Source organism: Tetranychus urticae, chromosome 2 (assembly GCF_039701765.1).
Source record: "Tetranychus urticae isolate SD_2017Ah chromosome 2, NJAU_TeUrti_SD_1.0, whole genome shotgun sequence".
Classification (NCBI taxonomy): domain Eukaryota; kingdom Metazoa; phylum Arthropoda; class Arachnida; order Trombidiformes; family Tetranychidae; genus Tetranychus; species Tetranychus urticae.
Genome location: NC_142959.1, coordinates 25,113,671 through 25,130,565, shown reverse-complemented (window position 1 = coordinate 25,130,565; position 16,895 = coordinate 25,113,671). Strand labels below are relative to the sequence as shown.

Genomic DNA, 16,895 nt, shown 5'->3' with positions numbered 1-16,895 from the left:
ATCATCTTTATCATCTTGCCATCTTCTTGTTACAAAATAATATACAATCTATTACTTATTTCATCCATTTGGTTATTCATCATCCTTCAATAAGCTTATCATCATCATAATCATCATCATGACAAAATAATCTTCATCTTCTTCTTCTTTCATAAGGTTGACTTGTTTGATTCCATTCAATTTAATCAGAATCAACAACAGAACCAACAAAAAACCAAGTTTGTTATCTGTTTTATTATTTCCCTTTTTTTGGGTGACTCTTCCTTCCAATCAAAAGTGAAATGACAAGAAAAAACAAAACTACAGAATCAGACAATTGTCAAACGAACCGGAAATTGAAATTCATTGAAACATTATTCAGCTTCAATAAAATTAATTGTCTACCATTTCACAGAAAAGTGCTCATTAAATTAATAACCAGTACTTTGAGCGACCATAAAATGTTCACTCAGACTCTTCGATCAGTCAAAGTAAAATCAAATTTTCAATCAGTTAACTGATGAGTCTTATCATGGAAAATCTGAACCCTTTAGATTCTGGATTTCCGAGAAATTCAGTTCAATCCAATCCACTTTCTGCTAAGTTTCTGAAATAAGTTTATTCTTGATCCTGAACATCATGAGAAGGCCTTGAGTGAGTAGGATTTTTTATGAACATTTCGAGTTATTATTGTAACAAGAAACTGATGCGAGTTCAAGCTAATCGTACTGAGGCAAGTCCATGATTTGTTTCATTGGAAACTTGATTGACTCAAAGTTTATTGAATTCATTGAATCATTTTGCATTATTATTGTGACAAAAAATGGCTGAATTCAATCAGTTGATTTGATCCTGATAAAGGTTCATTTACAAACTGAGCTCAGTGACTCGGGTCAGGTTAAGACTTATTTTAATCATTGAATGTGTTATTACAGCGACAAACATCTTAAAGTGTATCACTTACAAAAACGATTACACTGATGAGTTGATTTGATTGTAATAAAATGTTTAACTCAATGTTTAGTCAACGGACATGACAAGTCGACCAAATTTGCACCATTAGAGTAACACACTTTTGATGATGCTCAATTTCATCTTGTCAATGGTCTGACAATGTATAAAATTTTCAACATTTTCTTGTTCAATATTGTTAGATTTTGACTGATTAATCTAGATTTTGATTGCATTAACAAATCATCATCATCATCACCGCCATCATCATCATCATCATCATGATTCTGAAAAAATATAGAGCCACTTGGTTCATCTGATCATCCATTTCATCCCTCATCTTCATCTTCATCTTTCAATGTTGACTGCGCGTCAAGTGTTGAACAAGGCGGAGTTGCACTGGGCAACAACAGGGTGGTTAAGATACAAAACCACTCCCAGTAAAGGTTAACTCAATTCAATTGAATAAAAGTGGTTTAAGCCAATAACAGAGTCTGGCAACTGTGTTTAATACAGAAACTAATAATAATATTAATAATATTGAAAACTAATGATATCAACATGAAAACAGTTAACATTTTGTTATTATTATTATTATTGTTGTTGTTGTGTTTTAACAACAACAATTGAGTAAGCGTAAGTCGCCTAAGTGTTGTTGATCAAGATAATTCAGATGATTCCTTAGCGATTCACCATTGTATTTGTAACACTCAATTTTGATTCCATTGCAAACAATCTCACCTAATCGTTGATAATCATTATCCTCATCATTATCACCAGTAATCATCATCAAGCTAATCATTGTCACCTTTACAACTTGCACCTTACCATTGACCATTGGAATGATGGAGAGTCCACTTGATGTTAGTTTTTGTGGAACCAAGAAAAGCTCTCCGTTAATCGAGCAAAGTGACCTAAGCAATGGTGAAGCCAACAATTGTTCACCTGCCGATGTCAACAGTAAATCCTTTAGTATAAGTCGTCTTTTATCATCACCCAAATCGTCATCATTCAGTGTTGGCCTCAGCTCACATGATACGCTGGTTAAAGGTTTTGATAATTTGATTGGCAACAACCACGACACCAACAACACCAGCAACACTCACACGACCAACACCAATGGTCATCACAATGAAACAAATGGCAACTTGAATGCAACCAATTTTTATCATCATTACCTTAATCATCCTTTAAACGATTCAATGTTGAAATTTTGTGATTTTCATCCTCATCATCATTCCTTTTATCAGCATCACTTTAACCATCCCAACATGAGACATGGAAATATCTTTAAACACATTTCAGCTCATCAATCAGGTAAATGCTTCCCGTTTCCCATGTTAATCAACTGTCCATTTCATAGAAACAGTGAAAACTAAATTATCTCGCAAATTGGTATCAATCAGTGTTTACCAATATATCAAGACTTATCACTTATGTTAATCCCTTTTTATATGCTTTCTGCATCAGCAATCAAGGTAGACTTGAAGGTACTTAATTGCTGTGATTAATTGATTAATTTGATTGATAAACTGTATAAAGTCCAGTTAGTCAATCAATAAAAATGTCAACCTGAAAAAAAGGTTCAACTTTTGTCAAAATAACATTTTGCTTCTCTTCATTCCTTCATATCAATCATGAAATCCATCGTTTAATTTACGTATTCAATGGATTGATTAAGAGTAATTAAGTCAACATAATAAGTGTTAAGATTGTTTGTCTTCATCTTGTAATTAAAAATCTTGTAATGCAATTGTTAGCGCTTTAAACTGTATCGGGTGAGAAAATGTTTCAAAAGCAATTGCCGATTGTGATTACAATCAATTACAAGTGGTTTTACATTGATTGCTTGATTAACTCTCATTAGTTTTCATTTTTTTTTTGTATTTAATGTTAACATTTAATTCATTTGTTAATCTCAAGAGTCTACAAGTTGATTAGTTTAATCATTTCAAATCACTTTTACATTTGTAATCTTTTTGTGTGTCTTTCATCCGCTTTAACCATTCAAACTCATTGATAATCTTTGAGAGGCTCTTCATCAAAGCTAATTGCTGTTACCTGTTGTAGTAATTACAAAGTTGACTTGTACAATCAATTTTGATGCGCATCATGATTAACTTTTTCATACAATCAATTTTGATTAGGGAAGCTTTAATAACAATAACAGCAATAAACAAAAGTAAACGTTTACCAAAAGGTAAACATTTCAGGTTTCACTTTTTTCCTTTTCTTCTCGTTTACTTTTGTAACATTATTTATGATTTTAATTGTTTCCACATTTATTAACTGTTTTATAGTTGGGACAATTAATTAGTCAAAATGATTTATGTTAAATGTTGAGGAATGGATAAGATTTGATTGAACATTTTAAGGTTTAACAGTAAACCAGTTTTGTTTGCTCATTGATGATGATCAGTTTTGGGTTTCAATTAATCCGATTCTTGATTAAACATTGAACAATAGGGAAGAGCACAGTTTAACTTGACTAATGCTCCGTTATTTTCAAAGTTACTTTGTTTGAATAAAATTACAGTAATTCGGGTTCAACCGAAAAGCAAATAAATTTTTCGAGCTTCAAGACTCGACTGAGTCAGTTTTCACTCGAAAGTTTATTGCTTCATTACATTGGGTTATTGTGTTATTATTGTGAACTGGAAGGGTTATTTAGTTTGTGATAATTAGGTTCAATTAAGTTTATTTGTTTCTAATAAACAATGCATTTACAGGTTCAACTCAAACTCAAAGTCAACCAAAGTTTATGTTAAAGTTTAAATTGAATCATTAGGTTATTTTGCATCATGAATGTAATAGAAAGATTGATTAGGTAAATAATAATGGTTATTGGATGAAAATTTATAAACATTCTGTACCATAAATGTTGCTTTCAAATAATGGTTATAACTTCAAAATCTAGAAAATTGAATGCTAATATTAGTAAGTTAGGAAAAAGGCAAAAGAGAACTGGACAAAATAAAGTTCGATCTTATTGGTATCTGAATTAATGTTAAAGGGTGACTGTGGAAATGTCTGATTTTAACTTAATTTTGACCACCACTGCAACTAGAGATGTAGCCTAGGCTTGAGTCAAAGAATTGGTCAATTTGCAATTCCAGACTATATTATCCAACAGCTAAAGGGTGTTGCGTGTTATTCCTGGCAATCATCCTATCTGAATGGAGATTAAACAACTGATTAAGATGGAAATGCCCAATGGAAATCTTAAACTTCAACATGTATTGGACATTTTCATCTTTATCAGTATCCTTTATTCCAATCAATATTGAATTTTCCATCAATGTGTCAATAACAATCAGACAATATGAAATGATCAATAATGCGAATTTCACATCTAGGATCGAAATTTGCACCTAGCAGTGAAAAAATGTTAAGAATCAGTTCAATAGTTTATAAGATAGGTGAGAATAGATAATTCAAAACAATAATGCATCCAGAAAATAATGCGAATCATTGATTGATAAGAAGTATCTTCATCAAGTTCTGTATGATTTTCATTCGATGCGCAACAACAAGAACTTCAAGTTTATATATTTACAAATCTTAGGTATTCTTCCTCAATTAAGGACAAGGGTATTCAACCAATGCCTATCCTAATTGAAGCCACCGCGATATTAAACAATAACAATGTAAAACTGGTTGAGAGTAAGGATTTGATGATTGCTCATTGAGAGTTACAACAGAAAAAATGAGTTTGATGAAAAAATGTGTTTGCACAAACCAACCAAAATGCGATCCAAGTTTCAACTTCGAACTTGATTTTCTAAAAAACTCGATTTTTTCAAAAGCAAAAGGTTTATTTCTTTACTCTTTTGGTCATCTTTGCCCCTCATCATCATTATAACCTGTGGGGAAAAAGTTTGGGGAATTATTATTTAGTAATCAATACACTTCAGATTGTTCGTAGATTTTTCATTCTCTCTTCGCAAATAGATTAAAGAAGGTTCAAGATACGTGCTGATATAATTTAATTCAAGATCTTGTGAAAACTCGATCTTATTTTTAGGATTTAAAAAATTACATGCGATGTATTTTTGACTAACCAGAGCCTGATTAGCTTTCTCCTGGTTTGTTAAGAAACGTTTTGAATTGTCGATTTCAAACCTTATTTTGCAAAGATGCAAAAACAATGAAGCCGAGATCGTACTGACCTGAAATTTTAATAATTCACTGTTTTAAGTTCTAAATCAATGTAGAAGAAAATCTGAACTTCTAGCTTCAAGGAATTGATCGATCAAATCGATCAAACTGATTAGTCCCAAACTTTTCCTCACCGATTACCACTTAATAGCTCAATTTGGCCAATTAAAATTTCCTATCATCTTTGCAATTGATTGCATTTAGTCACTTAAACCAAGAAACTTTAATATTAAAGTTGACAAATGCAATAATCAACTTTAATTTCCTCCAAAATTTCAATCCCAAAGCCAGAAAAAGCAGCTTCTAAAACAAAAATGGCAAACGATTGAAAATCAATTTAACAAATAAAGATAATTTGATCCTAAACATTGAATAACCTGTAAAATGGTCAAACAATATTAGCCTCGAAAGCTAGTAAAGCTCAAAAAGGTTGAAAATTGTAACCAAATTGAAAGAGTCTGAAGTGAGTGGAAACCCGAAAAGGATATAAAAATGAATTGAGGTGTTAAATGATTGATTAAATTGGTTAAGAAACATTTAATGGACCATAAAATGAGCAATTGAAATGATGCACTTAATCGTAAACATTTAAACATAATATAATTGGCTTTACACGAGACTTTAATTCCATTAACAATAATGATGAAAATAATAATAATACCAATGATGATGATGACAATAAGGCGACAGGTTATAAAAGTAAGTGTAAACCAAAAGATTAATAGTAATCGACAGATGGTGCCAACTAACAAAATACACTGGCACTTTGATAATCCTCATCCTTCATTCATGAGCATCACCATCAACAATGATGACAACAATCACTTTCCTCCTCCTCCATAACCTCCTCCCTTCATCCTCCTCCTCTTCAATCTATTCAATCATCATCCCTATCATCACCTTCATTCACTTTTTAATAGCAACATATTCAACCAGATTGAATTATACTTACAAATAAGGTTAGAACCTTTTTTTCACCACAATCAACTTGAACAACATTTCATCTGAAGCAAAGCCTTTTCCTTCACTTCATCCTCATCAGTTAAATTGATAAGAGCAAGAGAGTAAAAAAGATGATTATTTTACGTTGTTTGATCAAACATCTCACAGGAATTGATGTTATTATCACCAGTTTGGATTCATTTCAATTTTCACCTTCAAGTATGAATTTTTACTTGAAACATGATAAAGTGAAAGAAATGGAAAGAAATCTCAATCTTCTTCTTGTGATGAAAAATCATTAAAATAACTATCATGATGATTTGTTGAGATCAATTGCTTTTCATATATTTTCATTTCTCAAATCACATTAATGGAAATGAGAAATCAATTTATCAACACCAAATCAACAAATCACCGTATAATTTTAAATTTCATCTTCTCATTTACAATTTACAATCAAAATTCATTTTCATTTTTCCAACTTCAATCACAAGGGAATCTTTTATTAATATTTATCTGTTTAATGTAAATGAAATGTGAACATCAATGTTGCTGAAATAATTTCACTATCAATATCATTTTAATGATACTTTACATTTAAACTGTCTTTACTGATTTAGATTAGTGAATAAATCAGTGAAGGTAAATCAAGAGTAATTAAGGCTGAAAATATTCACAAACATGATTTAACCATTTAAGTGGCTCTATTAGTTACTATGAATTAATCTGATGTAAACTTGATAAACACCTTTGACAGGGAATTTAAAATAATATTCATTATTCAATTGTTATTGTTAAACATTAGCAATTGTTGTCACTGATCCATTAGTTAATTTAGTTTACTGTAATTGAGCTTAATCAAATAGAGAAACCATTTCATGGTCAAATATCGTATTCAATGTAATATTATGTTAAATTGATTTTTGCTTTGGTCATTTACATGAAGATGAAGATGATGAAGATGGTGAGGATGGTGATGGTAATGATGGTGATGATAGTAGGGATGAGGAGGATGGTGAGGATGGTGATGATCCTATTTGCCTGTTAAAAGGTTGTAAAAAAGCTTTGTTTGACATCAATTGTTGCCATTTTGCTTTCACCATTTTTCCTCCTTTTAAATGTTATTTGCATTTACAAAATGAAGCAACCAATTTTGGCTTATTGTTAATCACACTGAAAATCAATAAATTATTATTAAATAGCAGTCAGATGAACAGCAAGTACACACAATACAAATCCTCTTCAAATCCGTCATCACTTAACAACTGTTCATCTTGAATCCTTTACATTTTTACATTTATTAATATTCATTTCTAATATTAGTTGAACAATTTGATTCCATCTTTGATTCTAATCTCTATTTGATACAATTTAATCACTAAATCATCTTAAATCACTCTAAATCACTCTCAATTACTTTGAATCACTTTGAATTGCTTGTTAAATGGCCTTTTAGGAAAAGCCTTAAAAATCATTTTCCTTTCCTTGAGTTTCAATTTTTTCCTGTTGTTTTTTTGATTCCTTTACCTTTTCATTTTTTGACTTTAATGGTTGAACCAATTGAAGTCAATTGGAACCATTAATGTTAATCATTTAGACTGTTGATCAACTTGAAATGACACACGTCGCAAGGCAAACACAAGGCGACCTTTTTTAATGTCTAACCTTTTAATCTCATCATTAGCTGTTTGATGAAATATGGTTAAGAGCTACAACTATTAATAAGGTAAATTAGATTGTATTTAAATGCAAAGTTGGGCACACTCATCATGATGACCTTATGCAATTTAACCAAACAATAAATAGAGACACAAGTCAACTGATTATACAAGATAGAGTAATTTGATTCACACTTTAATGCTCAACTGCAATCAACTTAATCTGATTGACTTTGCAATTTAGGAAACACTTTGAAAGGCCATTAATATGATCACAAGTGATCAACACACGTGCCACAATTTCAACAGTCAATCAGTGCCCAAAACTCAAGCCCACCATCCTCACTCAAACATTATACACTCAACTAACAAGTCATTTTTGCACCAACCATCAACATTTCATATTAGTTACAGTTTCACTGAACCCAAGTCCCTTCAAACCGATTAACTTGATTCCTCAACAAATCAATTCACTATCTAATGACCTTTCACTATCAACAGGAGCCATTGGAAGCGGAGTTATGGGCAAAACTCGTCGACCTCGAACCGCATTCACTAGTCAACAATTATTAGAATTAGAGAATCAATTTAACACCAATAAATACTTATCTCGTCCAAAACGGTTTGAAGTTGCAACCAATCTCATGTTAACAGAGACTCAGGTAAGTCTGAATACAAACAATTACAACCAAAATCAAAATCACAATCAAATTGATAATCAAAAATAAAGTGTTGAAAAAAGGCGTTGAAATAGGATTGAAAAAGCATCTTTAACCAGTTAAAAAGGTTGAACCTTTTGCTTTGTTTTTTACAGCTTTTAACACAACTGGGATTGTTAACATTTACATATAAACACTATCACTGCTTGTTAACCTTTACTTATTATAATTAGTCAATTAGGTTAAAAGCAATTAGGTTAAGCAAATTATTCATCATTCGTTATCATCTTTTTTTGCTCATCTTAATTATTCTCAATTGACCTTAACAATATAACAACTACCTATAAAGGCTGGGAGTGAAAGACCAAGAATAACTTATGACAATATATTACAGGGAAGGAGATACAAAGGAATAGGATAAAAAGTATTCTTGTTCATCTTCCTCTTTTCATCTTCATCTTCTTCCTCTTTTTCAGGCCATTTTCATTGTTTATAGGGTTTTACACTGGATGATAAAGTTGGATCATCAGTTGAAGGAGGAGAATGATGATGATCATCATCATGATTGGCCATGATTATCATGGTTAATCTAATAACCTGACAACTCTAATTTAAGCACATTAACCAGTTTTACTGTTTACCAATGTTTTACTCATCATCATCATCATTATCATCCTCATCATCGCCAAACATTAATCTAATCACAAATTAACTTAACATTCTCACTACAATTGAGGTTTAACATTATTTAGTTTATTTTTTTCTTCTTCTTCTTCTTCTGTTTGTTTTCATTTTATCTTATCCGAGTAATCAAATTTAATCAACATTAATCAATCATTTAATCAACCTTATTTAATCATTTTTAGCCTTTTCTTTCTTCTCATCCCTCAAATTATCTCAAATTGTGATTATTATCAACTCTTTCAATTTCCTTTGTTTATCATCAACTTGATTACTTGATATTTGTCATCTGCGATTAAATTGATAGTTAATTTATTAATAACTGTGTAACTATCAGGTGATGATAATAAATATAAAATGGCCTCTAATCATGTTTGTTGAGATGATATTTAACCGTTTATATCAGATACTTTTTTTGGTAATCACAAGAAAACTGTTAACAAGGATAAACGTTGAATATTAGCATTAGAAGAAATCAAGCACAAGGTTATTTCGAGCGGGTTCTGGCCTTAAAAATCTTCCGAAATTACATCGTTATTAAATGATTATTGGAAGTTTAATCGTAAAAAAATCCTTTACTTGAAATGAAAAGTCAAAGAAGTAAAAAATAAGTTAACTTCTTTTATCCACCAATAGATGGAGATCAAGTAGAAGTAAATTTTCAATTTTGTTTCAAACGAAAAATTTAAGTGTTTCTGGTTGAAGGCGTCTGGAAAGGACTGAATATTGAGTCAGAGTTATTAATTAGTTAACGACAAAATTTTTCATCTTCAACCCCATTGAACCCAGTTGCGCCTTTAAAATATTGATTGTAAGAAATTTTTGTGCTCATTAAGCTTGGAATTAAATTGAATCCGTTCAATAGATGGTGTTGATGATGGCGATTCTTAACCTATTTTGTTGTTAACAATGACCAATAACTTTAATTCAACGTTTAGCCTGGTTTCAGCCAGACACCCTTCAGTAATTTTAGCGTTTTATTCGTTATATTTTCTGAGTAAAACAGGTGAGAAATTAAAATGGTGTAAATTATTGTTTTCCATATTGTGATTTGTTATTGGTTGTAGTTGTTGCTCCGGGTTTTGTTACATTTTACTCGATTACTAAACATTTGTTTTTGTCACAGGTTAAAATATGGTTCCAGAATCGACGGATGAAATGGAAACGAAGTAGGAAAGCTTTAGAAGGATCATCAAAATTAAAAGGAACCACAACAGCTGCTCATATTAATGAATCTTCATCATCTGATTGCGGTAAGGGCGAAGTAAAATCAAATGGTAAGATTGAGCATTATAACTGCCAATGTATAGAAGAAATTATTTTGAACATTTAACTGCCCACAATAATGGAAGCTTTTCAAGTTTCAATTACATTCTATTTAATAGAAATCTCATTTATAAGTAATTTTCCCCTTGTTTTGACCTATTGACTAATTAATGTACATATTTATTTTACAGGAATCAAAGCAAATGTTGATAACCTTATGGCATCCACATCATCTTCATCTGGATATGATATGAAACCTGATAAACGTTTAATCGACACTGGGTCACCCAATGGCTCAAGAATGATACCAAATTCACCTCAATCACCGGCTTCATCATCCAACTCATCTTCACCCTCTGCATCATCCATTTCATCTTCACTTTCATTTCCAATTAATCCTGTTAACCAGCAACAAACAACCTGTTCGGGAAAACAGTTGTCTTCACCCACAGCACCAACAACCTGGCCAGTAAACCTGAATCGTCACATAAGCGATTGTAATCGGAATGCAAGTTTAATCAATCCCATTAGCCACAATAAGCAACTTCAAGATCCTTTTTACAGGCCTTATGTGTCTTGAGTATCCACCATCTAAATCAACAATCATTAACCATTGACCATTAAATCACCGCATCATTGAAAAAAACTGTCAACACACACACACACACAATTTTAATGATCAAAACACTATCGAAATCATTTCCATTTGCTCTTTAACTTGATCTCAATTTTTGCAAGCTTTAACATTGACATTTAATAAGAAAGCCAACTCTAACTTTAATCTATAATCAATTTGATTGCAATTTAATTCTTTTGATTAACTTATAAAAATTAAAAGTATAATTAAAATCAACCAATTTCAATAAATTATAAGTGTATTATAATGGCAAACCAAACTCTGCTATGTAAATCTAAAGGTTTGGTTTAAAACACTTCTAGCGTTTATTCAATTATTATTTGCTTACAATAAGTGAAAATAAAAGCATTATTAGTTGCATTAATCAAAATACAAATAGCATCATATGTGGACTCATTATTTACCGATAATATTTTGATTAACCTGATCAATTGATTGTTTACAATTTTGGTTCACTCTTTACTCGGCCTCAAGTTTACTCTTTGCTAGGGGATTGATGTATTTGTATTACAACAATACCATTTGATTAGTTTTGAACAAGTTGCAAATCTCGAGAGAATCAACTGATTATTATGTTAATACAGATCAACTTTTTCCTCCTTAATTGTGAACAGTTAAAAAAAGGTAAACTAGTGAAGAGTAATTGAATTGCATAAAGTATGGTTTATCTGCCCTTGGAGGATTTACAAAATTTACATAAAATATACAGCTTTTCAGGTTAGGCTTTTGTTGAATATATATTTTCTGGTGTCGTTAGTTAATTTCAGCATTAACAGAGCATGAATATACACAGATTGATAAAAAATATAAACAGCAATTAGTTGATTAAAGTGTTTTTTTCCAAGTTATCCAATTTATACGACGTTACTTGTTCATTAATCAACCGTCACAATTTTTTAGCCAACATCTTGGGCCCTTCAATTTTCCTATCAGCTTTGCTACCAATCCAATTATCTTGCCGTCTATTTTTCATTTTGCGGTAATTAAAATTTATTCATATTTCACTCTTACCAATTAAACATAGGAAATAGCTTGGTAAATATGAAAATGAAACTGTTAAATTAACACCCATTAATCATGGATGCATAATATTCAGCCTAGAATTTCTGGATTCCGAGCAATAAGATGTTATGATGTTTCATTTTTTGTACATTCACTGATAAAGCTTCTATCTCAGGTTCGCTTTCTGCCGAGCTTACTTTTTATTCAGCACAAAACATCGGTGTTTTTTATCCAACTCTAGTCGATAGCTTCCAATAGGATCAAAATACCTTTAATAAATTATTTGCTGAGTTAAGGGAAAAAATATTGATATTATTTTTGCTTTGCAAATTAAAAATTAGTGAAAATAAGTTTAGGCGCAATCAGTGGTTATTTTCACAGCAAAAGTAAAAATGGTCAATTGTAATTTTCGTTCAGCTGTTGATCTTTTGGTTCAAATAATTAATTACCAATTTATACATTTATTTTACGTATTTTATGCCTTTTGTTACCTTAATATTCAAAAGTAATTTAATTAATCAAGCCTCGTATTTTATGAAAATTGTAAAAGCCTTCAATGGAGTCTAAATTTTTAAAGGCAAGTTCAAATCTACTGAAATCTTTGGTCCGGTCAAAATTGGAAGCTACTGTATTTTTGGTCAAAGGTATGTATTGCAAATTTGTATTTTATTTCAGTGTAATCATTAATATAACTGAATATTACAATGTAATACATTGAAGTATAATATTCCTGTATTAATATTACTTAATACTTAAGCTGAAACAGTGTCTGTTCCATTATCTTTACTCATGTGTTTTGTATGGGAAAAGCTATTGTTTGTTTGAAATACGATCCAGTCTTAGCTACAAATCATTTTAAAAAGTCAATTAATCAAATATTATACCCAAACTTGGATTAGCTAATTTAATTGCTCCATAAAGTTCAAATTAATGTTTACATGTTGTTAATTTATAGCTTTACCTTGTCGCTGATCTTAATTTATTTATTTATTTAGTCGTGTTTTGGTTAGTGTTTAAGCTTCAACCTTGATTATAGCAGTCAAATTGTGTTGCACTGTTTATTAAATTATTATATCAATAATGGTTTGTTAACTAAACGATAATCTTGCTTGTAAATTAAGAAAAATTAAATTATTAACTTTAACAGGTATCAACAACTGTTGCGTGCATCAATGAATGAATGAATTCAATTCTACTTACCGATTTGCTGAACAAATCAAAAAGAGATGAAATGAATTAATTAAACACACTGTGAGAATGTTAATTGGAACGAAAAGATTGATGTTTTTATATTGTGAAAAAAACTAATATTTAAAAATTGTGTTAAGTCTGTCAATGTGTAATTGAATCCAGTAATTTGTTGAGGTAAACCTGTTTATACAAACAGCTAAGTGCATGAGATAATTGTTGAGATTCAATTTTTGTTTTCCAATAATTTGATCACTTTTTCTTGAACAATCAACAATTATCTCATGCATTACATATTTACTAATTGAGCATCAATGATAACCTTCGGAGTGAAACAATGGTAAACAAAAAGAGTAAAAATTAGCTTCATCACAAGTAAGTCAATGACAAGAAATCTTAAATTGTGACAATTTAGTTACGGTTAATAGCTGGCCTGTCAAAACAATTGGATTACCCTCACCAATTTAAACATATGAGCAACACCACGAGTCAAATTAGCGAGTGAAAATGATTACTTATCCAACAATTATCCCTAAAACAATCAACTAATTCATATTTTTTCTCTCTCTTCTTCCCTTGCGAATATAGCCTAAAAAATGGACAACTTGGAATCAAAGAAATGAAAAATTGTCATCTTCCAACAATTGAAACAACTCGTATAAGAATAAAAAAGGATACAATGATTAAGCTTTTGGTTAATGATTAAGATATATTTATAAGGAAGGAAAGGACTGATGATTGGAAGGAGACATTCAAACAAAAAAAAAAGCGAATCGACATGAAAACCAATGGATCGTGAAAAGAAATTTGTTACCGATTACGGTTAGCGAGAAAAGTGAGGCCTGTGCAGTTAATTAAACGGCAATTAAATTTGGATATGATGACAAATTAAGTGGTCGATGATGCATACCAAGAATAGCTAATTTAAAATACTCATCAATGATTGTGATCAAGCAGCTGAAGCGAAAGCTTGTAAAGCAAAAAGGAGGCAAAAAAGACACGAAATGAATTGAAAGTGGAAGAAGGTTCAACCAAAAGGATTCAAATGAAGAGTCTCATCCAGTCTGATTAAGATTTTTGTTGAGTGAAACGATGAGCGGGTTAAGAAAAAATTAACGATCGCAATATGCCAAACAGACGAGTAGAAATAGTTTCAAAGTGGATTTGATGATTTCTTGGTAAACATTCTATCCTTACTAGCAATTGGTTAAATGGTTTAATGTGAAATTGATACAAATTAATACAAATTTGCTGTTAATCAATTGCTGTTCACTTAGTCCAATTCAGTCAGTCGTTATTTCAAACCTTGTCGCTCTGTCTCTTTCTCTCTCCTGTCCTCCCTCTTTTTCAATCTTCATTTCAACTTTAACTATCTAAAGCATATTCACAACTTTATCTTCCTACTTTACATTACTTTTTTACTCCTTTAATGTTTTTCTTTTCACCGATCGACTTGTTTGATTTCTTTTTCAGTTTTCAATTGACAATCACCTGTTAATGCTAATGTAACTAACGGAGTGTAATCTAAGACTGATATATACTCTAGTTTGGCCGTTATTCATAGAGACTTTAATGGAAACTGTTTGTGTGGATTGCCTGTTTCACAGTTTTTACGTGTTTTGATTCAAGTGTCCAAGTTTGCAAATTTTCATAATCATCGACAACATAATCACTGTTACCAATGAAATGGTTTACAAGGAAAACCTTTTGCCCAATCATCATAGCTTTCCTTATTCCAATCGTTGCTGGTAAAATTTTAACCTCAAATCATGGAAAATTATCAACAGAAGCTTTCTTTTTGAAGTCAGACGATGTGCCCTCAATGGTTAAGGAGTCAGCAGTGTCTGATGAATTTAAATTACCAGTTACAGCAACAATTGAGGAAAACAGTGATAAAGAGGAAACATCGCCCAGTCAATTAATGCCCTTCTTCTATGTCGGTGACACTGATCAACCAGAATCAGAAAAATCATCTGTAAGCAATATAGTTCCTGCAATTAGGCAGAAAAGGATTGGATCTGACAGAGAGAAGAAAATTGTTTCAAAATCAACTTCAAGACAATTTCAATCACCTTTAGCTGTAAAAGCTTTACAAAAATCTAAGTTAGTTTCCAACATTCCGGTTCTTGTTCCAAATTCAGTTACTTCAAATATTGAAACTCGCCGAGTTTTCAACGATAATGAAGCTCCTTTTGTATCCAACATTGATTCACCTAAACCTGCATCCTTCAAACTTCTCTGGTACATTCAACCAACTTCATCACCTTCATTCACCGACTCACCGTCTCCATCATCGTCTTCATTAATACAATCTTTTCCCTTTACCTCTGCTAGAGCATCAAGATCAGCTTATGATCCAGATTATGTTCCGCTCTTCAAATACAACTCAATGGTTTCTAAACCTCCTCTACCTGCCCAGTCAAAATCCTATTACAACTCTAACTATCAAAGTCCAGCATCATTTTACAACCATTATCAATCAATTTATCATCCAACATCACTAAGTTATCCAAGTTTTCCCCAATTTTCATCGAATAGTGATGACGATGACGACGACGATGATGATAGTAAAAGTGAAAATACTAGATCATTTTACGCGGCTCCGTTCTCTCTACCAGTACCAACTATTTCAACTTCCTCCTTCAGCCCATCAGGACTTAATCATTATTTTGGAAAACCTTATGGCAGTCCAATGAGACGTCAATATGGTGGGAAATCAGCCAAAACCGCGGCTTTCATTCATGCCTCGAAAGATATCCTTCAAGATCCAGATATTGAACAGCTTTTGACATCATTTGATATAGAGAGAGATATTGGCAAAGATAAACATTATCGTCCTCGAAAAAGCTACGATGAAATGTCAATGAATGGCAAATATTCCGATAATTCTGGTTCAAGATCTAAATCGTTTGACTCGTTTTCTGATCCCTTCATGAGTTCACCAGAATCAAATACTGGCCGTTATGGGGGTCGCTCTGATTTTAAACCATATTTTGGTTACTATAAAGGCTTTCAAATTTCACCTTACAAGGCTAAAGGTTTTAACAAATTACCAAATGAGAGATTCAATATGGACAAACATCGTAATAATTTCAGCCGGAATATGAAACCTTTTTGATCGTTCAAATTCATTTTCTTCATATTCAAATTCCCATTAATCATAAGTAACTCAGATTGTAAATATAACATGGTTAACATATAAAAACGAATTTGTTTTTAATAATTTTTTTGTCTTTATTGGACGGTTATTGGATAACTATGACATTTGCTAAATGACAAGTTAAAATTAGCCGAAAGGATTTGGCAAATTGCTGGATTTAGTTAATGAAAGCTTTATAAAACCAGATTGTAATGAAAAGTCTCAATATTATTTATTTTAATTATATCAGAAACCTTTTCTTCTATTCATGAACTTTTTCAGGTTCACTGATACCTTTTGTAGGCTTTTAAATAGTTAATTGATAATTGTAACCATTTTGAAACAAAAACCTCCAACAAATGTATTCTTTTGTTTATTCTTAATGATAACAATTATTTTCCTGAAATCATAAAAAAGAGTAACAATCAAGACGGCTTAAATAAAATTGTCACTTTTTGATTTGATTGTTGTAATTTAATGTTAGGATGGTAGTTTGTGTATGCATTAGATCTAGCCATGAAGAGAAAAGAAAACGATTGTACAGTAAAAAAAGGTTGACTTTGTTCGTGTGTCGGTAAATAAGCATTTAGTTTTTATCAATCAAAGGACAAGCCAGAACAATTAATTCAAATTGA

At 31.2% G+C, this 16,895-nt stretch overlaps 2 protein-coding genes across 3 annotated transcripts; both read left to right on the top strand.

Annotated features, from left to right (window-relative positions):
* The first annotated feature begins 1,519 nt into the window (after window positions 1–1,519).
* On the top strand, window positions 1,520–11,147 carry LOC107360843 (uncharacterized). Of its 2 annotated transcripts, none has more exons than XM_015927566.3 (4): window positions 1,520–2,247; window positions 8,190–8,350; window positions 10,155–10,305; window positions 10,486–11,147. In XM_015927566.3, exons 1-4 carry the CDS (start codon window positions 1,773–1,775, stop codon window positions 10,872–10,874), a joined length of 1,176 nt encoding a protein of 391 aa, XP_015783052.1. In that variant the 5' UTR covers window positions 1,520–1,772; the 3' UTR covers window positions 10,875–11,147. The 2 variants fall into 2 exon arrangements, with proteins under 2 accessions (XP_015783052.1, XP_015783053.1); XM_015927567.3 differs by having other exon boundaries at window positions 1,569–2,247; window positions 10,155–10,281.
* Window positions 11,148–12,333: 1,186 nt separating this feature from the next.
* Window positions 12,334–16,719, top strand: LOC107360683 (uncharacterized). The gene is made up of 3 exons (XM_015927393.3): window positions 12,334–12,577; window positions 13,710–14,299; window positions 14,595–16,719. Exon 3 carries the CDS (start codon window positions 14,803–14,805, stop codon window positions 16,237–16,239), a length of 1,437 nt encoding a protein of 478 aa, XP_015782879.1. The 5' UTR covers window positions 12,334–12,577; window positions 13,710–14,299; window positions 14,595–14,802; the 3' UTR covers window positions 16,240–16,719.
* Window positions 16,720–16,895: the final 176 nt, after the last annotated feature.

Bases quoted from the DNA above. Each gene is read 5' to 3' on its own strand.
- LOC107360843 (XM_015927566.3), top strand. From the start codon at position 1,773: ATGATGGAGAGTCCACTTGATGTTAGTTTTTGTGGAACCAAGAAAAGC. The intron at 2,248-8,189 runs GTAAATGCTTCC...CACTATCAACAG, and splicing joins CATTTCAGCTCATCAATCAG to GAGCCATTGGAAGCGGAGTT. The intron at 10,306-10,485 runs GTAAGATTGAGC...TTTATTTTACAG, and splicing joins GGGCGAAGTAAAATCAAATG to GAATCAAAGCAAATGTTGAT.
- LOC107360683 (XM_015927393.3), top strand. From the start codon at position 14,803: ATGAAATGGTTTACAAGGAAAACCTTTTGCCCAATCATCATAGCTTTC.